The sequence below is a fragment of the Neurospora hispaniola genome, assembly GCF_033458365.1.
Source record: "Neurospora hispaniola strain FGSC 10403 chromosome Unknown B0T23scaffold_1, whole genome shotgun sequence".
In the NCBI taxonomy this organism is placed as follows: domain Eukaryota; kingdom Fungi; phylum Ascomycota; class Sordariomycetes; order Sordariales; family Sordariaceae; genus Neurospora; species Neurospora hispaniola.
The window spans coordinates 1,330,763-1,357,824 of NW_026944406.1; the positions used below are offsets into that span (position 1 = coordinate 1,330,763).

A 27,062-nucleotide genomic window follows, 5' to 3' on the forward strand; every position below is an offset into this window, starting at 1 on the left:
TCCCATCTTCTCAGATATAAGGGTGAGTGCACTCTGCAAGGCGAAACACCTGTGATAATAACGAAGGGGAAACAAGACCGATAACAAATACTTTCACAAATCATGTCCTGTTCGAGGCTTTAAGATGTACTTTCAAAACCATAACAAAGCAACACAGAAGACCTTCAGAAGCATAACGATCTCGAGCACTAGAAGCCCTTGGAAGTAACACAACCCTAGTAATTTTTCAGCTTTGAAAGGTAGGCATGTCTTTCAGAACACCCAAGAACGGATCAGACCAATGAAAATCCACGAATGCTGTGCTATGACTTCATCCCAGAATCCGCTTTAGACTACCACCCGGCATCTGTTTCCCCCTCCCCAATCTCAGCCGTTTCAGGCGTTCTTATGCCGACGGGCTATAGGTCATCCATTCAGTTTCCGAATTGATGCCAAGTATCTCTAGTTTTCTTGTCGGCCTCGTTCATAGCGCCTCCAACATTCCAAGGTGATGCTTGCTGGACATGATTGGAAGCGAGACCAAGTCAAGCCCTGTTCTCGTGATTGTGATACAATAGCAGGCACGGTACGGTTAGATCATTCGTTCCGGCAGTTCTGCTTGTCACACGTCACGTAGACTAGAAGCCTTGGGCACGGATGGAGAAATATGAGAGGCCTCCCGTTACTAGGTGGCTCGGGTACCTAGTTCTGGTTCGATAAGTGCCGAGAGGAGGAGACCAAGGTGGATCAAGGCAGAGACATGGGATAGATGTCAAGAGATTCAAAGTACTGTTGGACCAACCATGAGCTGTTCACAACCTAAGCCAATGCATGCTAGGATACAACCACGTACAGAAATGGAAAACATGGAAATGAAATGTGGAAGTCGTTTGAAATCACCGAAAAAGAAACATGAGCCAAAGGAAGTGTTCACTGGAGCATATAGTGGCTTGCCAAGAAAAGGGTGACCTTGATGACGAGAGACTGCCATCCAGTCCTGTATAGGACCCTGAAGGCACTGGGCAAGCTTGGATGAGCTTCGGGTGAAGCATCATATCGGAAAAGATGGTGGTGATGAGGAAGGGCTTGACTGATGTGAGTATGCCGCGGTGTGTGGTACAGTGGTATCTATGGAGGGTGTGTGTTGATGCGCGGTGTGAGGAAACGGTTTTGTCATCTCGCGTCAGGTTTTGCGCTCAGCTTTGAAGTGATAGGGGGATAACGAGCGGTAACTTGATAAAGTGATGATGGTGGTGGGTGATATATCACGGTTATGTCCTCCCACAATCGAAAATTGGTCTGACCTCCTTATTTTCATTTTATAATTCTTCTCAAAATCGTCGTTACGGACAAACAAGCCAACACCACCACCACCAAGAAGTGGGAGATCACGAGTGATTTTCTTCGCAAACCTACCTCAATCGACAACACCATCAACGGTCAGATCAAACAGAGAACAAATCGCCCAAGATGATCCTGGTAGACATCATCTCCATCATCCTCCGCCTTGCGGAGCTTGCATTCGCAACCATTGTTGCCGCTCTTAACGGGCGCTTCCTGCACGCCGCTCGCGGCAACTCACCATGGGATCTCGGCCGACACATTTACACTGAAGTGGTGGCGGGTTTGTCCATTCTTTTCGCTATCGTCTGGCTGTTTCCCTTCTCGAGCTCGTTCATCCACTGGCCCATGGACCTGGTCATTTCTGTTATGTGGTTTGTGAGCTTTGGGCTGTTGGTTAATTGGTTGCATGGGGTTTGCGGGTAAGTGTCCCAGGCTTTCACCAGCAAGCGAAGGGGAGATAAGCTTGACAGGTGCTAACGAGTGGGCAGATATGTATTTGATTGGGATAATGTTGGCTTTAATGGTGTGGGCTGTGGTGAGTGGAAGGCTACGGTTGCTTTTGCCTTTCTTAGCGCCATTTGTTGGCTTGTTAGTGCTTTGGTTGGGTAAGTTTTATCACCTCTTTTCTTCCAAGGTATGTCCAGATGCTGACATATGGAATAGTCTCTACTGGGTTCATCGCCGTACCCCCGCTCCTGTTGATGCGGGGTATCGTCGCCGTCGTTGGTACCGTTCTCGCTTCTAAATTCAGGTACTCGCCATTGAGTGTCGAATGTCGGAAATTCGCCTACGGACAAGTGACAGATGGCTTGATGACTTGCACAGAGGCGGAATGTCGGCCTTGTTTTCCCCAGCTACTGTAATTTTGGACTGGAGATGTTTTGTTGAAGACTGATGGACGGAAATGATACCCGATACCCCGAAAACGAATGGATCTGGACCGCGCTAATGATGTACTGTTTGGACCCCACTCTTTAATCGCATCTCTCTTTACCTACCCCTGAGCAACAGATGGAATGACGGACGTTTATGGAGACCTTCTGGGATGATAATGACGGAAAACGGGCCGCATATGTTGTGATTGGCCGCCATGTTGCTTGCTTCTTGGCCTCGCGTGGGAGCTGAAACACTTGAGAATCCAGTTTACTATACTCGTTTGCATAAATATCTCGTTGATCGAAATATCTTCCTGGTCTCAATTGTAAATTTGTCTCCAGCGTTGGTTGGAAGGAACCTGGGAAACGTCGCATTGAAGCTGCGTCATTGGTGTAGGGCTGAGGTGGGACATTATGACGTCAGACTAGTGGGGTCATGCGGAGAGACATGTTGACTGTTTGAGACATTGCAACGGCGCGGGGAAATTCAGTTTGAAACTCTAAGCTCCTTGTCAGTACATATGGACATAGCATTTGGCCCCACAGCCGAGCAGCTATCTACAACAACAAACACACAGTCACAATCCTGTCAATAACAACGAACTCGTATTATCCATGGGAGCGGCCTGTGTGGCGGTAGATCGGTCGTACAGACGGCTGCAATCACCTGGATTTTCCCGAATGGCAACATCCAAATTGCCTTGTACAGGTCGGCTTTTCTTTCATCTGCCTTGGTGACTGTGAAGATCTTCACCGTTAGAAGGCTGAACAGAAGGCCAGAAGACACACTTCTTGGCGACGGAACATGGAAAAGTTGGTAGGAGCTGACGAATGGCTCTTGGACTTCGCCCAATGACATGTAAGGAACAGATCGCGGTTAACTTGTTTCAGTGTCTTGGAGCTCCCTTGTCAAGCACCGCCCAGATGATCAGGACCCTGATTGTCACTTCTCACTTCTTCTTCGGGTTTGTCAAGATGTAATTCTGACGGTCCAGATGAGTCTTCCTCTTTGCATGACGTCTTTTCCTCCATTTTTTCTTTCACATCTGACCGGATCTGCTTGTTCCTGCCGGGAAAGCATTGGCTGCGGGTTTGCCCCAGATGGCGTTATACTGGTCCTTGTTCGTCTCGTCTGCACTTCACGCACTGATGACGACACTGGACAAGACGACCATTGAGTACGTACCACTTACACGTCCGGCCAGGTACCTGCCTTGCTGTCTTGCACATGTAGTGTACACTCACAGCCAACAGGCATAGTCAAGCAGGAACGACATGTACCGGGCAGTATCAGATGCCTCGTTCTCTGCCGGCCTCACCTTCCCTGCGGTACCTGGTGGCCTTGGCTGCCGTCCGAACTGGATCGAGATGATGCCATAGCCCCCTTTCCCATACGCCTTCCTCAGTCATGAAGCGAAGTCGAATTTGGTTATAAAGAACACCTCCTTCTTGCGATCTCAGCTCATCTTCCCGATTCATCATCACCATCAACAGCCTAAACTACAACCGACCACAACGAACAACAAACACTCTGATACCCCAACCACCTTTACATTAAACCCCCAACACATACTCAACACACAAGAACATCATCCAATATGTCCAGCATCATCAACAAGATCAAGGAGGCTGTCCACAGCGACAACTCTGCTCACCACGGCGCTCCTGAAGGCACTGCCGGCCCCCACAACTCCCGCGTTGCCAACGCCGCCGACCCCCGTGTCGACTCCGACATGGATGGCTCCCACCGCAAGGTTGCCGGTTACGGCGAGCACGGCAGTGGTCACGCCGCTTACGGCGCTGGCCACCCGGAGGCCCACACTCTTGGCGGTAACCCTACTTATTCTGGCTCCAACACCACCGGTACCCACGTCGGCACTCACACTGGCGCTCACACCGGCACAACACATGGCACTTCCGAGGGTGCCTATGGCCCCCACGGCTCTCGTGCCGCCAACGCCCTAGACCCTCGTGTCGACTCCGACCGTGACGGTTCCCGCACTGCCGGCACTGGCGCCGGTTACAACACACACAGCACTGGCAACACCTTTGGCTCTACCGGCACCCACGGTACCTCCGAGGGCGCCTATGGCCCCCACAGTTCTCGTGCCGCCAACGCTCTCGACCCCCGTGTTGACTCTGACCGTGACGGCTCCAGGACCGCTGGCAACACCACTGGCACTCACAACACCGGGACCTTTGGCACCATCGGCACCCACGATCGCCAGAACCACCCCTTCAGCTCCAACACCCACTCCAACGTTGCTGGTTCCGGCCATACCGGTATGACCGGCACCCACGGTGCTCCTACTGGTACCCACGGCCCTCACGATAGCCGTGCTGCCAACACTCTTGACCCCCGTGTCGACTCCGACCGTGATGGCCGCGCCAACCTCGGTCACCACTCCGGCCCTGGCCCCGCTCCCAACACTGCCGGCCCTCACAAATCCGACATGGTCAACAAGTTGGACCCCCGCGTCGACTCTGACCTCGATGGCAGCAAGACCGTCGGCGGTAACAAGACCTATCAACAGTAAGTAAGTAAATACGAGTTATCTTGCCCGTGGCTGAACATCCTCTTTGAGGTCGGCCTGTGGCGTCCTGGCAACACTTAAGCTAACAGCTTCTTTCAAGACAACCTCACACTTCAAACCTCGCCCACAAGGATCCCACAGACGCTGCTCAGGTCCCTCCTTCTGTTCTCCGCAAGAGCATCGGCGAGCCTGTCATTGAGCACGACGACCACGGGCACCACCGCGAGAGGAGGAACAGCATCAAGACCCACCAGGAGACTTATAGCGGCATCTAATCTGTTGGTGTCTGGCTAGAAAGTCGAACTCCGGTGGCGTTCATGGCTTAATGGCTTTTACGACTTTTATGACTTGTTACTTTCCCTTTTCTTGATCACTCGAGGATACCTCTTTCTCGCTTGTGTACTATCCTAGCATGTACCACCTATACCACATTCCTTTCTTTCACTTCAAACGCACCTTCTCAATCATTGAGTTGGGCGGTAACGATATGATACCCCCATTGTGGTAATGGAGGACGAGGAAAAGTATGTCGACGAACGGCTGCGAGCTTTTTTACAAAGGACAATTACCTCCAAATGAGAACTTGTTACCTTGTATACTCTCTGTATTTGCCTTTCTCCAAAGTGACAGTTCATTAGTAGAACTCTAGTTGACACGAGGGCTCTCCAGCAATGCTTGGGCAGTCAGAATTAGGGCCAGGAAGATTTGGCCTCAGATTCGTGGTCTTGATGACCCTGAATGTCTTGGTGTAAGTGATACGATGTCCACATACTCGGCATAGACACACTAACAGCAAACTTCGAATCGTTCAATAGTAGTGTACGATAGTATTATCCGCGTTCCGTCAGCCGCGCAATTAATGATACCCTTGTAATGTACTAGGGCCGTCTTACACGGTGTTGCTAGTGTGACCTCAAATATCCGACACCACCCCCTCAAGACCAGAAAATCGTGGCATTCTGTCTGATGTATCACGTGGCGCCATCTCAAGCCAAGGTACATACGCCCATGATCACCAGACGCTCTGGCAGATGGAGGCATTGCATCCGTATCATGTGTGCATTCCGCATCTCGCTCCCGGAAGTGTTGCACGATTTTTGCAAATGTTTCCTGTACTTGGGGGGTTCTGGGCGCCAAGGCTTTCTTTCCCCCCTACATGGAATGTAGGGGGAGCCGAAAAGTTGGAACAGTATTTTAAGTTGGGACATCAGGAATCTTAGCGTTTCCTATAGAAAAGTATTAATAAAGACTTTAGTCAGCTATTCTATTACGAAACCTTTTTCTGAAATTCTAGAAAAATTCAAGTATAAAATTCTTACTTAGAAGAACTATTATAGAGACTTAGAAAAAATCAACTTCAAAAGTAAGTACGTAGTAAGGTTTAATTGTATTTTATATACCAAACGTAGTTGCTTTCAATGTATACTAACCGCCGAACGAAGGTAATAATTCTATAGCTAAAGACACTCTCATCGCTTTTATCTCCCTAACTCTTTGACCAAAATTAATGCAACTTTATAGAGGCTCTTTGGAATATTTCTTGTTACTTCTGGATTTTTTTTCGGAATTTTAGAATCAGGTGTCGTAATGGAATGGCTAACTGAAATCTTCGCTAACACTTTTCTATAGGAAACGCTAAGATTCCTGATGTCCCAACTTAAAATACTATCCTAACTTTTCGGCTCCCCCTATATGGAATGTAGGGGGGAAAGAAAGCCTTGGCGTCCAGAACCCCCCAAGTACGTAGGGAAAGGTTTGTTATCCAGACCAACAGACAAGAATGTGGGGACATTCGTGGGGATTTTTGGGTTCTATTCTAGGCGTTCGACAGCCCTATAACAAGCATTAGCTTGATTATTAATACTGAAAGCAGGGATTCACCTGTATGCTACCTATAATCTAGAGTTGCGGGGCACCACTTTGAGGTTCGCAGTCAGAATGAATCATATGGGCCATATATTTATCACGGTAACATCACCTCTTCCTGGACACTTCGTATATTGAACCATCTCTCCTCCTCTACCAAAAAGTTATTCCCACACCCACCTCAATCATGTTAGTCGTACCTGCTCCCCCAGTATCTACTCCTATAGCGACAGAACTAACACCGGATAGCCATCATGTCGACTCTCCTTGTCAACAAGCCACTCCTTGGCCCCCTCGTCGGCCTCAATGTTTGGACTTTTGCTATGGAAGCTCTGCTATACATACGCAGAACTCCAGCGCTGTCCAAGTACGGCGTCACGTTCGATCCAAACACTGTCAAACAGCAGAAAGCAGAGAAATTGCCTCCTTTCGTACAATGGCCGGCGGATAACTTCAACAATTTGCTGGAACAACCTACCCAGTTCTACGCGGTGTTGCTTGCATTAAGCTTGATGGATGTCAAGGACAAGACTACCGTGCGCTTGGCGTGGGGTTACGTGGGTCTGCGAGTCCTTCACAGCCTGATACATGTTACGACCAACAATGTTCTTTTGCGCTTTCCGGTTTTTGCCACGAGTTCGGTTGTGCTTTTGGGGATGACAGCCAAGGCCGCTTGGGAGCTTTTCTTTTAAGCGTGTTGTCTAGCGGGGGCGGGCGGTTGTCACGGACACAGCCGTCTGGTGATTACCTAGTTATGTATGTAGGGTTAAAGTTACGTCCCGCTGCAAAAGCATATCCTTTGCAGCTTCTGTTGCGGGACCTCGCCCAACCACAAACATTATATACCTGTCACAAGGTTGACCGCCCGATCGAGCAGCTGCTTTGCTATATGAGAGATTTTGGTTTTGGTCGGCGCGTATTAATCTGTCCAGGTACCTCCCGCAGCACCCGAGACGAGTCCTTCGAAAGTGGGATGTTGTTAGAGGTCCGAGACCGATTCCTCAGCCAGGGGCTGACAAAGGATCCCTGGAGCCTTCTGGATCTTCAGAGCCCGTCGCCTTCTGTACTACCGGCGTTCCTGGAAGGAGAAAATTGTCAGCTCCTCCTCCCGGTATGTGATGCTGTGCTAATGGGCAGTAGCGTTGAGAGGATAGTAGCGTCCGGGGGAGATTGGAGTATATGATATGGAGGTAACATAGAGGTAGTAGGTACCTGTTTTTTGAGCGTTCCTCCCTCCAAAAATAAGCTTTTAACCGCAAGACTGTAAGTTGGTGAGGAAAGGCAAGTCTACAATTCGATGTCATTTGGTCATCAAGTTTGTGTCTACGAGCTTTACTCAATTTTTCCTTCAAAGGAGCCGTACATTTTACTACGTACTTCTTGAGTCAAACTACAACCCCTCTCTCCTCTCATAGCATACATGAGAACCTTTATCGAAAGAGGGATTTTGTAATGTCATTAGATTTGAGCGTCATTTTGACAGTGGACGCTGGAACAACGATGGGGGGATTCCTCCACCTTGTCCTTTCAACATCACAACTATCCCTCTCACTCTCAAGACCACAACCCATACCAGGTAGTAGATCAATTCGGAATAGACTAATAGTCTGTTCTAGTCTTATTCTAGCCCGCCGTTAACGAGTGTCTGTGTTCAGCAACTCAGCTGCATCCGGAATCTGGGTTCGTAATCTGATCTCGTGTCCGGGGCTTACTATGCTGACGGCATTCGATATCATCTCGGACACGGCCTATTGTGTTGGGAATAAAGTTAACGAGGTGAGAAACCACGAGGCCTTCCGATAGTTGCTTGTCACTGCGCAAGAAAGTGTGACCAGATACCTATCTTAGTCTTAGCCGTCGATAAAGAAGCGTTTACATACTTCGAGACACATTATCATCATTCGCCTACCTTTCGGATACAAATTCCAGGCGTTTGTAAAAGACCGATACGACACGTGGATAAGATAAGCAACCAAAAACACCCAAAAAGAAAAAAATCACAAAAACATACAACACCTGGGATTCGCTGGTCGTCACCGACCCAACTACTAGTCAGGCGATTGGTAGCTTATCTATGGGAGAGCGGACGGGATCCCGAGTTTTCTACCATCTATGGTCGTATGTGATTGAATTGCTTTGCTCATTTAGTTATATTGCTATATGCACAAGAAGATGTATGATTATAATAATGGTGGTGGTTATGCTGATGTTGGTGTTGGTGATGGTGATATTGAGTATTTCGAAGTTTTATACGCGAGAGACAGCGACCAGAGGTGGAATTTGAGTTTCATTTATGGAGTAAAACCGACCTGCTACAGACTGTCGAAGGTTGTGAATATGTGTAACTATGTGAGGTGTGATCCAAAACTTCAGACACTTTGTCTGTTTGCGTCCGTATCTTGAGTCGTGGTGTTTGGGTTTGTTGCTGATGGGATCGTATGCATCTACGATTCTAAAGTCGGCGAAAGATAAATATCACATATAACTAGGTATGTTTGATGAAACCTGACTGTAACATTGCTGCTATTGTTCTTTCTCCTTGTTCCATCTCGCAGTTCTTCATCCCATTTTCTCCCACTGAGCTGCCCAGTCTGAGCCCTTGTCTGCCTCATTCTCGACCTTCTTCAGTTCGTAGCTCACATTGGCATCCCTGTCCAACTTGACTGTCGTGTTGTCCGCCAGGTTGACCCCAACATTTGCTCGATGGGCTTCCTGTAGTCGTCTTGTGTCGATGCAGTGAATCCGTAAATTGGTATAGGTACCTCTAGGTAGTAAGCTTTCCTTCCGAGGCCAAAGTCCTAGTCTGTGGGTATCCCAGATTGTCCGGAAGGCGAATATAGAACTCGCCAAAGATGATGCCGACGAGCAATATCGGAGATGGAGTGCGTAGGTACGTATATGTAAGGTATTGCAAAAATGGCGGTGCCGTTCGCGATCTTAAGTATGCGCCTGACGAATGTTGCAGACTCACACGGATAACCTCGTGGAGATATGTCCGAAGTATCCCGTGTTTCCGTTGTTCGTGTAAGAGGTCCCAGTGTGTCCATTGGTAGGGACGTTCTTTGAAACTTTCGCACTTACGAGCCTCGGGTACGGCATCTTGAACTCTCAAATTCTCTTTGTCAGTATAAATAAGAAACACTGAGAAGTTGAAGAATAGGTAATGATTGAGATCGGTGCATCCAAAAAATGTACCTACTATTTCATTTCGGTCCGCTGTCACTCTTTCACTACCAGCCATATAGCTGGGGTCCTCGATCGTTAGCATTCTTCGGCAGACCCAAGCGTGCCTGATCCAGGTGATCGAGATAACTTCTTGTCAGATATAAGAGGGATTCCATACGAATGTCGTGTCCACGTCCAGACCCCACGTAAAATAATCATCCGGATCCGTATACTGGGAAGAAAGGCTATCGCTCACGGTTCTCAATCCGGACATAGAGGGCGTACGAGCTCTGGCAAGGCTCTGATGTGCTGTAACAAATGTTGCACACGGGGCCAAAGAATTAAATATCGTGGAAGTGCATTTGCTTGAATCACCGTTGTGTAATAAAGTCGGAGTGGATGCGTTTTCATAAATCTGGTGATTCCCCCATACCTTCATGAACTACTCTGCTCAATCTTTCCGGCGGCGCTAAGCTTTGCCAGACGCTGAAATCCAAGTCATCATGCTTGGCAGACCAATTAGCAGGTGTAGGATAACTTGTAGAGGCCCCTCGGAAACCAGCATATAACCCAACCGTAGATCCCGTATTCTTGCACAGAGCAACATCTCGTCTTTGCCTAGGGCATATGGTCGTTCATCGTCTACACTCCCAGCCGAGGCATACCATGTTCGAATAACTAGCCCGCAAAGGCTATGGCTGTGCTTTGACTTGTAATACCCCGGGGAAAATGGAAAACAAGATCTCTGAGTCTTAGAGGTAGTCCATGCTTTTGGGGGCTCCTAGAGGACGCTTTTCAAGAGCTGGTCACTGTTGGCGTCATCCAAGCGACTGCGTTCTAGGCTTCGCCAGCTTTGTGAGTGAGTGTCAACGGATTGATTTTCTCGTTGTCGCCCTGGCGGCTGAAGAATAGAACACAGGAAACGCGGTAGGCTGTATCGCCAATAAAACCACCAAATATATCGACGTCAGTATCAGACTATCTGCTAAATATCCACCATTACGTGAAGCGTGTGGGATGAGGGCTATCTGCAATTATGGTGCATCATGCCTGTCTGACCAACCTTAGCGGTTTGCTTCATCATGGAACTGGCAATAAAGCGTCCTGCGACAAATATGTAGGTAAGTGGTAGGTAGGTTCCTGGTTTTGAAATGCCGACCGCAAACTGACCGAAACCTAGAGGTAGCAACCCGACACCCAGAGTGAACTCCGAAAAAAATAAGAAACTCTTGGGGACGCCGCTCTTGGCTGAGCCCCTGCTATTCATTGTTGACAAAAAGCTGCAGCTGGCTGTCGTGTGTTCATCTAATACCTCACCCCATAAACATCACCCTACAGCCATATGCGATGCAAGCTGGGACAAGACAAGGAAGTGGTTGGCGCAATGAGGCACTTCCAGTTCCTGCAATGAGCTGATATGGTACTTGAAAAATCTTGTCTTACACGGGACCGCTATTGCATGCAAGAGCTCATCGTCTGTAGGATGAGTGGAAATTATGCGAGGGAGCCAATAGGAACACGATGGATAATAGTCCGCCCGTGGAGGGGTCATATATAGAAAAAATACTGAACCTTGTGATTCATGGTTACAGGCTTGCCCAACTTGGCTTGACCTGAAATCATAAACTTGACTTGTTTGGTAACTAAGGCCTTGGAGGGAATGTGTGACGAGATAGGCTGTCATCCTCAGTTCGGTGTGTGTTGAGTTCGCAAGTTCTCCTGTAATGCAATATCGAAAGTGTTAAGGACTTCTGAGCGTTAACGGGGAGCGAGGTAGATAGGCCCTTGTACAGCATATTCGTAGAAGGTACTCTTAACTCCGGAGACATCGCCAATGAATGTTATCCAAGATCTATCTCCATCCCACCATCTCCCCTAGTGGTAACCGGGAGATAGCCGCCATCTAGCGGCCCATCTTCACCCAGTCATGCTCGCTTAATGATAAAGACGTAATGGTAAGAACAACGGACATGACTGTCCAATTTGGAATAAGCAGAGTAAATCAAGAGAAAAAGTGAGGCGCGCGGAATCATTGGCCTACAGGGATCAAGTTTGTAAGATCAGAGGTACGCAAGTCGCTGAGCTGAGAATGTTCCTTGCCCCGTGTTTCGGTCGCTGTACTTACATTGTCCTTATGGGGCTGAAAAAGAAAAGAGAGAAAAAGATCCGGAAGCGAAGATCTTTATCCCGTGAAAGAAAAACGGGGTTGAGAGGGCGGGACCCAACAGGGGCAATCTTGCTGTGCTCTTTCGCCTGAGTTGGCTTCAAAATTGGTGGGAATTTGTCGGTCTTTCGTTCCCTTTCCCCGTGCCCCTGTTCCCGCTCTCTGCCATGGCCACTGGACGAACTCGACGGAGTAGCGTGCTGTCGCTCCCTGGTGAGACGAGACGGTGGCCCGTGGAATCCAGAGTTGAGGCTAGGCGATGTTTACACCGAAGCGTTGCCAGATTCGGCGCTTTTCGCAGATAAATGAACGACGGTGTAAGTACAAAAAGGTAGGGTACGGCTGTGGAGACCAAGTGCTGTTCTTCAACTTCAATGCACGCTCTTCTGCCCCCTTGAACCCGCCAAGCCTTTCCATCTTGCGTCTGACGCGCACCCGGATGACAGGCCTATGCATCCGCGGCTCCTCTGAACCAGACCGTCGGTGCCGGCCCTATTCCCCAGTCTTGCGGCCACTGACCGTATGTATCAGTAAACAAGGGTCGGATCACGGGCTGAAGACTGATTGGGGAACATGTAGCAAGAGGGGTCGAGTGACATCTTGTAAGAGGAAAGAAATGATAGCCAACAGCTAGACTAAGCCATACACTTCAGCGTGGTGCGGTGTGGAGAGCACGCTACGCTAGAAGATTGGATATTTGAAAGTGAGATCTGGCATCTGAGAGAGGAGGAGGGGGGACTGAAGGGGGGATTGCATTCCACGATCCCTGCTTTCGACCGGTTCCTATACGTTTCGTCAATCGAAGAGGGCAAAGAAACATGCGTGGACATTGATTGTATAGAGTCAACCATCAAGGTGCTTTTACTTGAACACCATCTGCCGGGCTTGGCTTCTCGCACCTCACTAAAGGGGGATTAGTGAAAGGCCTAGTCAGGGACAGGCAAAGGACGTAAAAGGAGGATTGTGGATTTCGATGACAAAAAGCTGACAACGAACAGGCAGAATTATTATGCATCCTCATGCGCGCAACAAATCGCAGGAGAGGCAAAAGAAAAAGAAGATCGATCCACCCAGGGGTCGAACCTGGAACCTCCTGATTCGTAGTCAGACGCTCTGCCATTGAGCCAGCGGACCTTGTGTTGTTGGAAAAGAGACTTGTATGAAGTTCTTTTCAGTGTTGTGGGAAACCCATAGTCTCGAAGTGGGGGCACAATATTTTTTTGTGGGCACCGCGGTCCGTCAAAAGCCAAAAACCCCACACTGCAAGACCCTGGATCCGCTCCGCTGCCCGAACCACCGAAGATGCCGGGTCCCCGGGTGTTGGCCAGGTCAGCGAGAGATGCTCGGCATGATCCAGCAACCGATATCGACCCGACATTGCCTTCCTCGTATTCTTGATACCTAGTTCACCGGAATATACGCATGTATGTTCCCAAGCGAGAAGGCGGATGAGGTTCAACATTGACCGGCGCGTTGACGTGCTTCGCATGACCAGCAAGCGTTGTCGCCAATGCATGGAATGGCGACAAAGGAGCCAACAAGACCGAGGAAGTCCGAGACATGTCTTATTTCCCCACGGATGGACGACGGGCTGCTCCACCATGACCGGGGTATGATTGCGTGTTTCCGGTCAATGACCGATCACGGTCAATGGTATATCTCTTATAGGATGGCCGTTCCACTCATACCAGCACTCGCTTCAGGAAGGTGTGTCTGTCAAGAGCAATGCTGTTGGCGAACAAAACCAACAGTGACTTGAAAAGCCATAACGAAAATTTGATCTGCATGATCACGAGTTTCATTGTGTACTTCCCGAGACGAGGAAGTCGGCGACCATAATCGCCTGTCTTCGCCGATTTCAGGTTCGCTAGGTTCATGTTTGTGAAAACAGGAGCGCCGAGTAACTCCATCCCCCATTATAAGGCGCGCGAGGACAAGTGTAGAGAGTTGTGTCCCCGGAGGAGACTAGACAACGCTTCAGGAGAACGAGATCTGCCTACCCATCAAGGTTCGGAAGACATCATCCAGCACTTTGCGCTTCTTCACTCGAGCTCCAGTGGCCTCTTCGATACTGGTGCTTTCATCTTCCTTGTCAAGGCCTCTAGCTGGGGTGTCCAGGCACGGATATGTCCGTCGAGATGTCCACTGTAGATACCATCAGCGACATGGGCTCAGTTCCTCTCCAGACGACTATTACCAACATTAGCATATACCAAGCGATAGGGGCACTGGTTACTTGGTACGTACTGCTGGAGAGAAAGTTTCTGGTCGTTCGTTCTCCCCTCTGTGCACGGATACTCGTCGAGTCACTAGTCAGACTGTCGATTTTGTAGACCTGACGAGTAGCTGCCACAGCAGGACCCATGCCGCGTAGCCTGATAATAAGGGTGCCCTGATGTAAACCCGTAACCAACATCCCATTCTTATTCGGATAGAACAAAAACTCCTTCTTTTGCGGAGTAAGTCGTGAAGGCGAGACAAACATTGTCAAGTGTCCATTGTAATTATTTCGGATGGTTGTGGCCAGAGCTCGCCAAAATGTTCGCCCCTGTAGCGGTATCCCAAACACAAAACTGGCGATTGTGGCCTGCAGACACAATGTACGCACCGTCATCTGTCCAGGTCAAACCGTTTACTGGCCCGTTGTGCACCTTCGCTAAGGCACAGATACCCAAATCTCAAAGAATCCTGAAATAAGGCGCGCTGAACATAGCCTGGATTGTCCATTCTACTAGGGTATATAACTCCTAGGCGGTCCTCTTGGTCCAAAAGGCCATGAGCGTACTGTGCCGCCTGATATTTCAGAGACGCGCGACACCATCGGCTGATCCGCTGGCCACAATATGGTCATGAACAAGTGACCAGGTCACAGCCAGGTTCGCAGCAGCAGAGCCATTTATCTGGCCATGAGAGACAAGAGACTGGACGGCAGCCGAAGAACGCAGGTCGACGAGCCGGGCGCCCAAACGCTGTGTTCCGCAAGCAACAAGCAGATGAAAGGCGATGGGTGAGGTGGCGTGTGAAGAAACCTTTGCACCCAGCCCAAACGTGCTGTATTTGTAGACCAGTCTGCTCAGGGGTGATTAGCCAGCAGCCAGGAGTAGACGAATAAATGCCCAAGCGGTACCTCCATTCTTCCTTCAAGCCATTTGAGAACCAAAGCACTTACGTAGACCGGCCTGATGAGCCCAGAAGGACGCCGGTTGGTGAGTGGATTTCGGGTTGTGACCCGCCCGAGCCCGCCGACCCGTACCCCAGCCAGCAAGCGAGGTTGCCGTCCGCTCTCCGCCATCAAAGCGGAACCGTGGAGCAGAGCGAAAGGAATGTGGTAAGTTGATGATCGGCCTTCATGTTGATGGTAACAGCCAAGACGCGGTGTCAGGACGGATCGGGTTTAAATCGCGTGGACCGTGACGTGCAAGGGCAGTCTATGCAGGATAGAGGTCTCATGGCGGGCTTGGGCTGATGAACTAGAGGCCGGATGGAGGGCCGTACCCAGACTGTCGGATGCCTTGGCTTTCGTCGGATTGCAACCCATTTTGCTACATTACAGACGGGGAAGCATCATCACCTCGAGTGGCAGAGGGAGGGTGAAAACAGCTATTCCATTAGGCGGGCCGAACATATCGATGATATCTTTGGTGCTGCTTGGATGGACGCTGCATTGAGTGAGGATGAATGAGGAAAGATTGAGTGAACCACCAAGCCAACGTTGTTGCTTTTCCGTGATGCGACGTTGTTTCCAGTCCCTTGAGGTTCATCTCACCGCTGGAATGCCGCTGCACAGAACAGGAAGCTTGCACCTGCAGTGACGGGAGTGAGCGGGGCCACTGCGGTTGAACGCGGGGTGCTTTGGCGTGTTGGATGCAAAAACACGGGCCACCCAGGGGCAGGGGCAGTACGTAGGGACAATTCCAACCGAATTCCCCGCCCATTGCCTGCCGGGCAGTCCCGTCTCGAACCTTTTTTGTCGTCGGTAGAGGTAGGACCACCGTCTTTCTCTAGCCACCAAGGAGGAAACAGACTGGATTTTTTTGAGGCTTCAATATTTCCTTTATCAACTAAAGTCAAAAATTCACCTATATTCTCACTTTCTCAGAGCGGGCCCGACAGAGAAATCCATGTAGCTCCTTCTTCTGGTTGAAATGGGGAGCAGTGTTTCGGGCAGAACACAAAACTTTCCTGTTACGCGCCGTCGTCCCGCTGGCTGAAGGGAACGAAAGTTTCGAAATACTCTCCCACTTTCCTCAGTTGCCAATCTCACAGCGGAAAATCACATCAATATCACCCCATATCTATCATTCCTTTCCAACATGACCTCGTCACCAGCCCCCAGTGACTATTCCGACGAGGAACTACGCCCATCGAGAAAAGAGAGTCGAGGACGTGAACTGAACGTCTACGATGCCGTTGCCGGTACGTTCGTCGCCTCGTCTTTTTCATGTCCCCTTTGGCCGGAATCTGTGTGAACTTTGTCATCTAACTCCCTTCCAGGTAATGTGACCTTGAACGACCGATCTCAATCAGGTGCTTTACGCCGAAACGACTCCTCAAGTAAACGACCAAATCGGTCCTCCGGGCTGCATTCTTCCCGCGACCCCAGGTACGCGCCTGAGGAAGTCCTCTTCCGCCGCAAGGGCGCACCTGTTCGCTATGAAGAGAATGACATCTACTGGGCCAGCGAGCATCTGCCCGACGGCGGACGTCATCTTCTCCCTGACAGCGACCTCTTAAAGTCCATCCATGGGTACACCAGCAACTTCTACGACGCAATGGCCCTTCGCCTCGGTCCGCGTTGTGTCATTGGCTCCCGAACCATTGATGAGAGGAGCATGGATGAAACCGCTCTACTTGCCTTTGGCATCCTACTTGAAGAAGCAAGTCGCGAGGCTATGGGGAAGAGAGGGGACCTCGTTCTGACTGAGCCATTCACGGATTCCAAGTTGCCACTTGCTGATGAACGGGCTCTCGACACCCCTGCTGTTGTCGATCAACAACCAGTTGCGGATGCTGACCAAGGAGCGACTCCGGAAAAAAAGCGGCGAAAGAAGAAAAGGAAGATCCGACGTGACGACGATGTTACAGCAGCCGAAATATGACCCGGCTATCCCTCGCACCCGAGACAAACTGTTCCTCGGTGTACGCATCCCACGAGCCTCAGCGCCAGCTTGGCAACAATGGGGTGCCAGTCCCCGACTTCGGGCTTTATCACACACAACGTTGCTGCCTTCATCACATCTGGGCAATCGTTAGTTGACGAGTAAGGTTGCCTCAACGTGTGCGATTGTCAATAGCCGGCCCCTATCTACAAGCTTGAGGCCTTGCTATAACGTGGTTGCTTACCATGTGGTCGTGATTCTCGCTTCTGTCCCCGAATCAACTCGAGGACACGTTTCAAGACCCTGCCATCTCCAGACAAGGGCCCCGCAAAATACTATGCATCGGAATAAAGGTCTTTGGCGATCTTGGTTACGATGTGTGTTCGAGCGCAACCACCACGCTTCTGCTATGATTCGAAAAGGGCGAAGGCTTTGGAACAACTGTGATGCAGAGCTGGCTGAATAAAATTACCCCCCAAAAGAAAAGAGAATTCTCTAGGATCATGGGGCCGCCCTCGCTCAACAAGCACAGTATAAACTGACATGCATAACCCCGATATAAATAATCCCGCCTTTCCAGTGATTATGACCTCTCCATGGATAAAATACGTACCTGGCGCACTATACGTTACACAGCCTAGTACTATAAATCGACTGTGTTCCGTGCGTATCAAGCAGCGTCGCGCGCCGACCGACTTTCCTGCTGGTTTGAGGAGCAGGTCTTCTCCAGTTCTGCGAGATGATTGGTTCATGGTCACAGAAAGAAGTTCACCAGAAGCAACGTCTGGACAAAAATGGTAACAGAACGACAAATATTATAGTTGCAACATAAGAAGTTACTCGTTTTCAACTCTTATGTCATCCACAATCCCGTTACGAACAATCCAATAAGGAATCAAGTGTTATGCTGTGTGTGACCCAGGTTATCTCTCACTCACAGAAGGAACAGACGTCAGCGCTCGTTGAATATCACGGGAGATCGCAACATACCCGCTAGGCTAGTAAGTGCCGAATGAAACACAAATTGCAGTGGATTTATGACATGCAACGCAAGCTCACGTATTTTTCTGATAGTCACACTGTCATCCTTTTGGCGATCATGTGTTTCTCAGGGATTCCTCGAGGATGTACACTATGTCAATTCTCGTTGCTTGACTTCAAATCTTCCGCTGCTAGGGCCGACAGACGCCCGACTCTGTAGTGCCAGTGGAGTTCACCACCTGTCTAACAATGGAACTTTACGTTACGCTTACCGTCTCTAAACTCACCTATACTTAGTTACATACCTGAGGGGGGCATCCATTTCTTTCATCCAACAACCGAGATGGTTGAGACATTTCCCCATCATAGGCCAGCGGTAGGCGTTCTTGGAGCTGAACTGAGATCCCCGTGTTCCGGGTCGTTTACAAGGAAGCCACGAGAGCCACGAAAGTTGACAAGGGGAATTATTATAGTTTGGGATGTCGATCACGATCCGGACTCCCCTCCATTGGTTCTACACGTAACGTAAGTGGTCAGCAACACTGGCACGCTGGGCTTACAAGGCTCATCTGGGAAAAATGATAGGTTCAAACTAGTGTACCAAACTAAGTCTCCTTCTTTCTCCTTCCTTCTCCTTCCTGCCCACCAAGACACTGATATAGCGCATATAGCGCATTAATAGGTGGGGAAAGGGAAGAGAGGGGAGGAAGCTGTGAGGAAACAACTCTGCTCCACACCTCTGCATGGATTTAAACGGGTAGCGCGCAGGCGCGGTATGACTTGACTACAGGACACAGGGAGCAGTCACACGGCAAACCAGTTATTTCTTGTGACAGAATAAAGGTTCTTTGCGACTCGTGAAGACCGCGCTACGCGTTTATATCCATCTACAGGTAAACACAGCTCTGCACTACTTTACTCGGGCCGGATAAATCGACTGTAAAAGTTCATACTAGCTTCCAAGCTCAAGCCAAAACCCTAGGCTTGGCATCAACTTAGCGCGCCAGCAACCAAATTCTTACTAAAATGTCATTGTTTCACATCATCATCACGTCTAAAGTTCAGAACAACCTGTTTTCAATACGTTCAACTGCATAACTTTCACACGCTTTAGCATGAATTAGGGTATTTCTATCATTGCATTACCTTGGCGGCTTACTGCAATTAGAGCGCCTAGCGCAAAGTACAGCCAACTACTTCCTACCTCGCACACTGGGCTTACTATTTCGCCTCTCATTCCCTCTAACATCTTTATATCGCTACTACGGTTATCCTCTTTCTTAGATGCATCATAAGCAGAATCACAACGAACGTTTGGTAGTTGCGCAGTCAGGGTATCTCTAAGTGGTCATGGCACTCTCATTGGTCAGACGGGCCCCACACCGCCGGTTCATCATGACACTGGACACAGTTCGATGTTGCTGGCTCGATTCTCCATATGTACTACCTGAATGGCGTCAACGACATGGAGGTACCGAATACTGCAAATCTCACTCAAGTCGAATTTATCCCCACGCTTCTTCATGGTCAATCAGAGTCCAGGAATGACCTACAGGCCGGCACTCAACGTACCTCTACACTAGCATGTAGATGGGCAGCAAACGATGTGATTGGCTCGTAAATCGCGGGGATGAGCCCGACATGAGGGTGAGATTTAGCGGTACACTATAGCAAGAAAAAACGAAAGAGGCCACGGCAGTTGTTATAGTCCGTCCCCAACTCCTTGGATAGACTTGGCTCGAGCCTAGAGGTAGCTGGGGGGGCAGAGAAGTCTTACTTTGGTTTATAAGCACGGCAATAGACGATCTGATCGAGATTGATGGATGCGGTTTAGCTTCCTACATGGTGTGTATCTATTATGTATGTAGGTAGTGTATACTAGTCATTGAGACTGGCAAGAAAGCAACGAAATCTCTAAAGGTAAGCAAAATTGAGTCGACTAGTAATCCAGACGGACGAACATATCAAAATGCGACAGGCGAAACAAAACGAAGCTGACATGAAACCATCTGTGACTATAACTAAAATAATTCTTAGACACCGGTGCGAAGTTGGATCCCGAGTTCAAGTAACGCCCGCTATATATTAAAGCGTGCTTTGGATCCACATTACGTAAGCCAATAGAAATCTATTTACTAAGAAATACTAAAACAGGAAGTATAGGAAGGCTCTTAGCAACTCGAATTCGTACTTAAGGGTATAACACTAGCTAAAATATTACCAAATCTAACCCCTTCCGCGAATTTTTCTATTATTTTACCTATAAACCTAGTTAGACTTAGCAAATACGTTCAAAATGCTCTAATTAAGTAATATAGTCTATTTCCAACTACTTTACTATTACTAGCCCTACCGGGGGTGCTATAGGGACGCTTGTAGTATAACGGTTAAGGGGACGCCCGCAATTATTATTAGTATAAATCTAGAGAGTTTGCGCGTTTAATTCCCTATTTATACTTTATTTCTTCTTTAAATGCTTAATTATTATACTATTAACCTCTTTTAAATCCTCCTCATCTTCCAATTTTGTCCGTTGTGGGTTTTTAGTGTTGATTGTGTGTGTGGCCGATTTGGGGAATAGGAGATGTAAGACCGTTGTAAGACGTACTATTTTTTGGTACTATTAATGGTTGTTTTGAAAAAGAGTATATTATAAGGTATTCGATTAGGGTGTGTGGAATAAATTGAATTGAATTCCTTTCCTTTTTTTTATTTTTTATCTTTTTTTATTATTATTAAATAAGGTTCTAAATTAATAGTAAGATTTAATTACCTAAAACCCAAATTAGAATAATTTGAATTATATTTAATAATAAGGGTAATATATTATTTTAAATGGATAGGAAAATTAAAGTTAGGGATAATTATAGTTTTATTTTTATATAGAAGGTTATTTTTAGTTAGTAATATTATTTTAGTGCTAACCTAGTTTTTAGTAGTAGTATATTAGTGTTTAAGAGTAAGTAAGTTATAGTATTCTTCTTTTTCTTTTAATATATTGTTGAGGCGCTGTTTAAATTTAAGATTATCGTCTTCGAAAATGATAGATATAGTGGCGTTAGGGGATGATAGAGGTTGTTAATAAAAGTAATGAAGAGTTGAATATAAGAGAAAGAGGTAGAAGGAGAGAGAGAAATTAATAGTAATAAAAATATTAAATATAAAATAAGATAGAAGGAGCAATTGTAAATATTATTAACGGAAGGTACGTTTAAAATTATTATTTATATTATATTTATTTAAGGTTGGAATTGAACCGGAAGTAGTAATATTGGGTGCCCGGAATCTTAGTATTTATATCCGATCTAAATATTTGGGATTAAAAATTTCTCTAGTAATCTCCTTGCTTTATTAGTAACCCGTATTATAAAGGTATAATTTAAAGTTATATGTAGAGTGTTTAAGTTAAAAGGCTTGTTAAATATAAGGTTTTATAAGGTTTTGACTCGAGAGTAAATTATATATATAAATTTAATTTGAAAGTCCTTCTTAGAAATATTTAGTACGGCTATATTGAGTGTAGAACTTTGTAATTTGTATATTATAATAGTATATATAATAATTAATAGGAATTGTGTTTTCTTATACTGAATATTCTAATATAATAGGAAGTCCTTTATAATTTTAAAGATTGGGACTATATTTTAAAATCTTTTTTAATTTTCTTAATTAGGAAAATAGTAAAGACCAATATACCAATCAAATTTAACTAATATTACGAAGGGAGTTCTATAAGGACGTTCTTTATTATACATATCTTTATTAGGGAAATTGGCATTCTAAGTAATATTAAAGATAGTACTTAAAGTACTATTAATTAAGTTAACCTTAGTCTAAAGATTCTTAATGAGTATAACCCGGCTATTAAGTATTAATAGTAGCTCAATTTGTAGATTATTAACTTTAGCAGGGTTAATATCTTTAGCGCCAGCTCCTTCGTATTGTACCTTTATTATAAGATATAGTTAATGCAATGCTTCTATATATTAGATATTATATGTAGCTACGTTTTTGCATTTAGGATAAATACGAAGAGTATTGGCAAACCTATTTTACTCTTCTTATAGTAATAATATTTGAATTCGTATCTTTAATAAATCCTAATGTTAGTAAATTAGAAGATTATTTCGTAAACCTTTAAATATATCCCTAAATAGCGCTTAATTATTACCCTATTACCGTATAATCTATTGTAATTTAATAGTTTTATTGAATATATAGTAGTAGGTACGATTAATAGTTTTAATAATTAATAACTCCTATTAATTATAGAATAGGGGTTTTTATTTAATTAGTAGCAATTAATAGAAATTATTAAGTAGAAGAATACTCCTTCTATTAAATATTTGACTTTGGCTTTTAAGGAAGGCTTATTGTAATTTTTAGTTAATAAAATTGAATGTTCGAAAGCCTAGTATTAACTTCTTATTAATAATAAAATATTAAAATAATTAAAGTTTTTATTATAAATTAGTAAGATTAATACTTTCTAAGGCGGTAATAACTACTTCTAGATTATTATAATTAATATTCTTAAGTACGATAGGGAGTTTGAATAGCGAATATAAAATTTGGCTATCGATATTATTAGCTGCTACCCTAATTGGAATACTATAAATAATAGGACTTCCTTTACCTTTTATTATAATTATTTATTTTAATTTGAAGGATAAAAGACGAATAAAATGCGATTTTCCAATACCTCTACGGCTATTAACCTATAGAAATAGAGGTAGGATGCGTAAAAGCTATTAAATATTATTATTGCAATTGAAAATAGATTAGTAATAAGTAATAAATTAATTAAAAATAACTTTTTAGGTTGGATTAAAATTATTAATAGTTGAAGTAGTAATAGTAAAGGCGTTTTCTATAATTAAATAACGGTTATCAACCTTTATATTAGCCTAATAGTTGTATTGTAATTCGAATAAAGTTTAATACTCTAAATAGTTATACTAATTGTATAAAACATTTTAATCCCGGAACCTAAATATTCCGAAATCCCTATTATCTTCAATTCGTTAATAATAAGGGAGTTCTCTAGCTAGAATTTACTATAGTTCTTATTATTTTTCTTCCTTAGTAGGGGGTTCGAATTCATTATTAAATTCGCTATTAAGCATATTGCTATAATAATTATAAGGGTGGTTATAATTACCAGTATAAACTTCCGTGTAGATTAAATATGTATTAAAATAAGTTTCTAATTCTTAATAAATCCTATTAGGGTTTTAAATACTAAATAAATCCAATTAATTATAATAGGGATAATATAATATAAGTTTAATTCTATACCAATTTTTATACTAGGTATTATTATCGGATTTATAAATCGAATAATAGTTAAGTACCCTCTTTTTAACCCGAACCCCGAAACGACAATTATTATCGAATCGAGTAAACTATTTAAAGTAGCTAATATTTTCTAAATTATTAGGGCGAATAAAGTATTTAGTATATAAACTATAGGTTTAGACTTATTGACCACCCGGTCTAATGACTATACTAGCGCTTTATCCGGATATTCTATTAGGATAACGATAATCTATATTAATAATAATACGAATACTCTAATTTAGCGGTAGGCTAAGAAGAAAATAACTAATCTCTTAAACGGACTAATTTCGTTTAATAACTAATTAATTTATTATTTTTACAATGAAGGAGATAATATAGTTATTAGTAGTAATTTAGAGTATAATTTATTAAGCAATCTCTTTGAAAGGCCTTAATTACTTCTCTACCTTTGAATAGTATTTAGTAATATAATTAATAATGGTATTATAATTAGTATATAGCTAGATATCTATATTAGTATGCTATACTAAGGTAATAGTCCGGTTGTAGTTATTTATACGGTTATTATTTTTTGCCCTATTATATAGTTAATACTTTGGGTTGAAATTGCGTATAAGGTAGGCTTCTGGGTAATAATTCTTAGGAAAATAAAACCGGTACACTTTAAGTATTAAATCCTTAGGACGGAGAATACCTTAATTAAACTACTTAATACGAAGGTAATAATTGTTGGTATATCGGCTATAGTATTATATCCGATTAACTATTCGGAAAAGGAGGTTAAAGGTAGGCGGGTATACGCCTTCTTCTTAATTATTACTATTACTAATAATAACGGATAGAGGATCTCCTTTATTTTATTAAATAATTCTTTTTAATTCTAAATTTTAAGTAGTTATATAATAGCCCTATAGTTTTAAAAATTCTCGTTAGGTATTTTCATTAATTAATTTAGGTGCTTCGATATATAGTACTTAATATATATTATATGTTACAGGCATTGCTGCTATGTTCCTATATATAGAGGGTACTGTACTACATTAGTGCAGTCAGCTGTGCAGCTGCCTGAGTGCAGTACAACAGTCACATACACACGTGCTGCGGACCGGATCTATAGTATGCCCTACATAGTTCTCGTACACGCACAGGATTCTCTTCCTATTCCTCGTATAATAATCAAAGTCTTACTTTAGTATTTACTTACGCCCTGTAATACTTTATTATATTTAACCTTCGTATTAAAACGTAATAAATAATTTCGGTCGAACTAAATTTAATAGAGGCTAATGTAATAAAGAAACTCTCGCGAAATTTACTCTTTAACGAATTGTATAATTGTTAATAATAAGCCAGAGATTCTAGCGATATTAAAATCGATTTTAAAAAAATAAACAAGTATTTAAGAACAACAAGGGTACAATTTTCATATTATGCAATATAATAAAAGAATATTTTCTTCTTTCTTTAATTATTAATAAACTATTAATCTAATCGTTACTTAAATAAAATATTTAACAATTAAGATTAAAATAATTAAATCGACTTTACTACAATATTCCTTTTATTATTTAAAAGTTTTAATATATTATTCGCAATATATAATAATAATTCTAATATTAACCTTCGGGTCTCACCTAATTTTACAAAGCAGGTTAAAGAATATAAGGAAATTATAAAACTCTTATACTACTTTAATAAAAAGATTAAACTATTTAATGAAAATATTACTACCGAATAAGAGAAATTTAAAGACTATAAATGTAACGCCGAAACTTATATTAAAAAGACCGGCTAGAAAATAAAAATAATTAATAATCGTATTAATAAGTTTAAAAATACTAAAAAACAATTCGTAAACTAACTAAAGGTCCTATAAAACTAATATAATTAAATCCTTAAGAATAATACCTCTTTAAAATATAAACTAATTACTACTGAAAAGGAGAAAGCGGCCTATAAAAATACTATAATTAAAATTATTAAAAGTAAAAAAACCAATTACTAAGCCATCCTTAACCTACTAAATATAATTAATACAACGTCCAATGAAATTAAAAAGGAGTATAATATTATTCGTATTATAATTAAAATCGTATAAAAAGAATTAATTAAAACGTAAAAGGAAAATAATACCCTTTACAAAGACCTTTATCTTACGGAGGATATTATATTCATTATTAAAAGTAACTTAAAGGAAGCCGAAGTAAAAAATACGGCCAAATTCCAGGCTACGGTCGATAATAAAGTAGAGAAGGTCCCTCGTAATATAGGAAATATTTTGGGTAGCTTTAAAGGATCGGGTATAGGAATTAGCGTCGGCCTTAGTAGTATAAATAATAATCTTAATAATAGCAGCCCTAGAAGATTGGGTATAGGAACTAACGTCGGCCCTAGTAGTATAGGCGGTAGTTTTAGTGATAGCGGCCCTAAAGGATTGGATATAAATTTTCCTAATATAGGCGGTAATCCTAAAAATAAAAGATTCCTTAATAATAATAGTCCTAATAAATTTAAAGCCCCCTTTTAATCTATCCCTTCAAATAATTACTACCGTAAAGCACTTTACAAAAACTCCGAATATTTTAATAATAAAAAAATAAATATAATTAAACGCTATAATACTTATAGTACTTAAAATTCGGCTATCTGTAATCATTGATTAATAAATAGATATAAATTCCCCGATAAACTATTTAAACTTCTTTATACTATAATTTACCTTAGTGGCGAAGTTAAAATTAATATTAATAAATATTATTAATTCATTCTTAATAATCTATACTATTAAATCTATTAGGAATAGAAGACGGGCGAAGAATTTTTAACGTACTTAAACGAACGATACAAACAGGAAAATTTAATAGCCGTCGTTAAAAAGGAATTATTAAACTTTAAACAAATTAAAAAATATTTAAACTATAAAGACTTCGAAACTAGGTTCGTCTCCTTAACTAACTAATACAATTATAATACAATTACTAAAATTTACTTACTTTACTAAAAAATATTTAAATCTTTAACCAATTCAATCTTATACTACTCTATCCAACTAAAGTATAACGATTAAAAAGGATAGTCAACCCTTTTCCGTAGCATCGCCAAAGTATATACTAAAGCCTTACTCCGTAATAATACCATCCAAACTACTATAGAAAGCGGCGGCCACAATAATAATAGCAACGGTAATAGAAATAATAGCGGCTATAGTAATAATAATAAATAAAAGGACTCTAATGCTATAAATATTAATTGTATAAAATTTATAAAAATCTATAAGAACGTCCTCTAAGAGCGATATAATAAGGGTAACTATATAAATTATAATAAAAGAAAATACTTTATTAAAAATTATAGGAATAATATTAACTATAATATCTAAAGTAAATAACCCAATTACTCAAAATTAGGTATTACTATATACTAGAGGACTAATACTAGTATACTAATTACTAACCGTACTATAACGGATACGGCCAACCTAGCCCCGGTAATTCTAATAACCCCTGCCCCCGCGGCCGCTACCCCTGCCTAATAGGGAAATAAAGAACCCCAGGATTAAATCGCACCCTAAGGTATTTAAGGATATAAAAGGGAAGGATAGAAATAAGTAAATTTAACGTCCGTACCTTTAACTATTAAAGGACAGAGCTATTTAGATTAGGTAATTTAGAACTCTATAAATAAAATATAACCCTCCTTTCTATATATATTTAATATCCCTAACGTAATAATAAAATAGAATGCGTATTATTAA

General features: G+C 43.5%; 7 protein-coding genes and 1 non-coding gene across 8 annotated transcripts; 5 read left to right on the forward strand and 3 right to left on the reverse strand.

The window, feature by feature from the left end:
• The first annotated feature begins 1,210 nt into the window (after positions 1 to 1,210).
• Positions 1,211 to 2,183, forward strand: B0T23DRAFT_5629 (membrane-associating domain-containing protein). The gene is made up of 3 exons (XM_062841464.1): positions 1,211 to 1,742; positions 1,812 to 1,928; positions 1,987 to 2,183. The coding sequence occupies exons 1-3, from the start codon at positions 1,450 to 1,452 to the stop codon at positions 2,066 to 2,068; spliced, it is 492 nt and encodes a 163-aa protein (XP_062696626.1). The 5' UTR covers positions 1,211 to 1,449; the 3' UTR covers positions 2,069 to 2,183.
• A 1,613-nt stretch (positions 2,184 to 3,796) lies between these two features.
• B0T23DRAFT_449892 (uncharacterized protein) lies at positions 3,797 to 5,432 on the forward strand (the record flags this gene model as incomplete). The annotated part of the gene is made up of 2 exons (XM_062841070.1): positions 3,797 to 4,731; positions 4,833 to 5,432. 2 exons carry the CDS (start codon positions 3,797 to 3,799, stop codon positions 5,005 to 5,007), a joined length of 1,110 nt encoding a protein of 369 aa, XP_062696627.1. The 3' UTR covers positions 5,008 to 5,432.
• A 1,075-nt stretch (positions 5,433 to 6,507) lies between these two features.
• On the forward strand, positions 6,508 to 7,603 carry B0T23DRAFT_348854 (membrane-associated, eicosanoid/glutathione metabolism protein). The gene is made up of 2 exons (XM_062836021.1): positions 6,508 to 6,787; positions 6,848 to 7,603. Exon 2 carries the CDS (start codon positions 6,853 to 6,855, stop codon positions 7,288 to 7,290), a length of 438 nt encoding a protein of 145 aa, XP_062696628.1. The 5' UTR covers positions 6,508 to 6,787; positions 6,848 to 6,852; the 3' UTR covers positions 7,291 to 7,603.
• Positions 7,604 to 10,845: 3,242 nt separating this feature from the next.
• On the forward strand, positions 10,846 to 11,179 carry B0T23DRAFT_400700 (uncharacterized protein; the record flags this gene model as incomplete). Its single annotated transcript, XM_062838520.1, has 3 exons — positions 10,846 to 10,880; positions 10,965 to 11,058; positions 11,102 to 11,179. The coding sequence occupies 3 exons, from the start codon at positions 10,846 to 10,848 to the stop codon at positions 11,177 to 11,179; spliced, it is 207 nt and encodes a 68-aa protein (XP_062696629.1).
• A 1,810-nt stretch (positions 11,180 to 12,989) lies between these two features.
• On the reverse strand, positions 12,990 to 13,061 carry B0T23DRAFT_t66. The gene has a single exon. It is a non-coding gene; the product is annotated as a tRNA-Arg (tRNA).
• Positions 13,062 to 14,028: 967 nt separating this feature from the next.
• On the reverse strand, positions 14,029 to 14,412 carry B0T23DRAFT_424520 (uncharacterized protein; the record flags this gene model as incomplete). The annotated part of the gene is made up of 2 exons (XM_062839856.1): positions 14,029 to 14,117; positions 14,175 to 14,412. 2 exons carry the CDS (start codon positions 14,410 to 14,412, stop codon positions 14,029 to 14,031), a joined length of 327 nt encoding a protein of 108 aa, XP_062696630.1.
• Positions 14,413 to 16,156: 1,744 nt separating this feature from the next.
• Positions 16,157 to 17,230, forward strand: B0T23DRAFT_5840 (uncharacterized protein). Its single transcript, XM_062841502.1, has 2 exons — positions 16,157 to 16,343; positions 16,422 to 17,230. Exons 1-2 carry the CDS (start codon positions 16,241 to 16,243, stop codon positions 17,024 to 17,026), a joined length of 708 nt encoding a protein of 235 aa, XP_062696631.1. The 5' UTR covers positions 16,157 to 16,240; the 3' UTR covers positions 17,027 to 17,230.
• Positions 17,231 to 21,438: 4,208 nt separating this feature from the next.
• Positions 21,439 to 21,588, reverse strand: B0T23DRAFT_307935 (uncharacterized protein; the record flags this gene model as incomplete). The annotated part of the gene is made up of 1 exon (XM_062834448.1): positions 21,439 to 21,588. A coding segment is annotated over one exon (150 nt), but the record flags the coding sequence as incomplete, so codon positions are not given.
• Positions 21,589 to 27,062: the final 5,474 nt, after the last annotated feature.

Coding starts and splice junctions, on each gene's coding strand:
- B0T23DRAFT_5629 (XM_062841464.1), top strand. CDS start 1,450: ATGATCCTGGTAGACATCATCTCCATCATCCTCCGCCTTGCGGAGCTT. Junction 1,743..1,811: donor TGGTTGCATGGGGTTTGCGG/GTAAGTGTCCCA, acceptor ACGAGTGGGCAG/ATATGTATTTGATTGGGATA. Junction 1,929..1,986: donor CTTGTTAGTGCTTTGGTTGG/GTAAGTTTTATC, acceptor CATATGGAATAG/TCTCTACTGGGTTCATCGCC.
- B0T23DRAFT_348854 (XM_062836021.1), top strand. CDS start 6,853: ATGTCGACTCTCCTTGTCAACAAGCCACTCCTTGGCCCCCTCGTCGGC.
- B0T23DRAFT_5840 (XM_062841502.1), top strand. CDS start 16,241: ATGACCTCGTCACCAGCCCCCAGTGACTATTCCGACGAGGAACTACGC. Junction 16,344..16,421: donor CGTCTACGATGCCGTTGCCG/GTACGTTCGTCG, acceptor ACTCCCTTCCAG/GTAATGTGACCTTGAACGAC.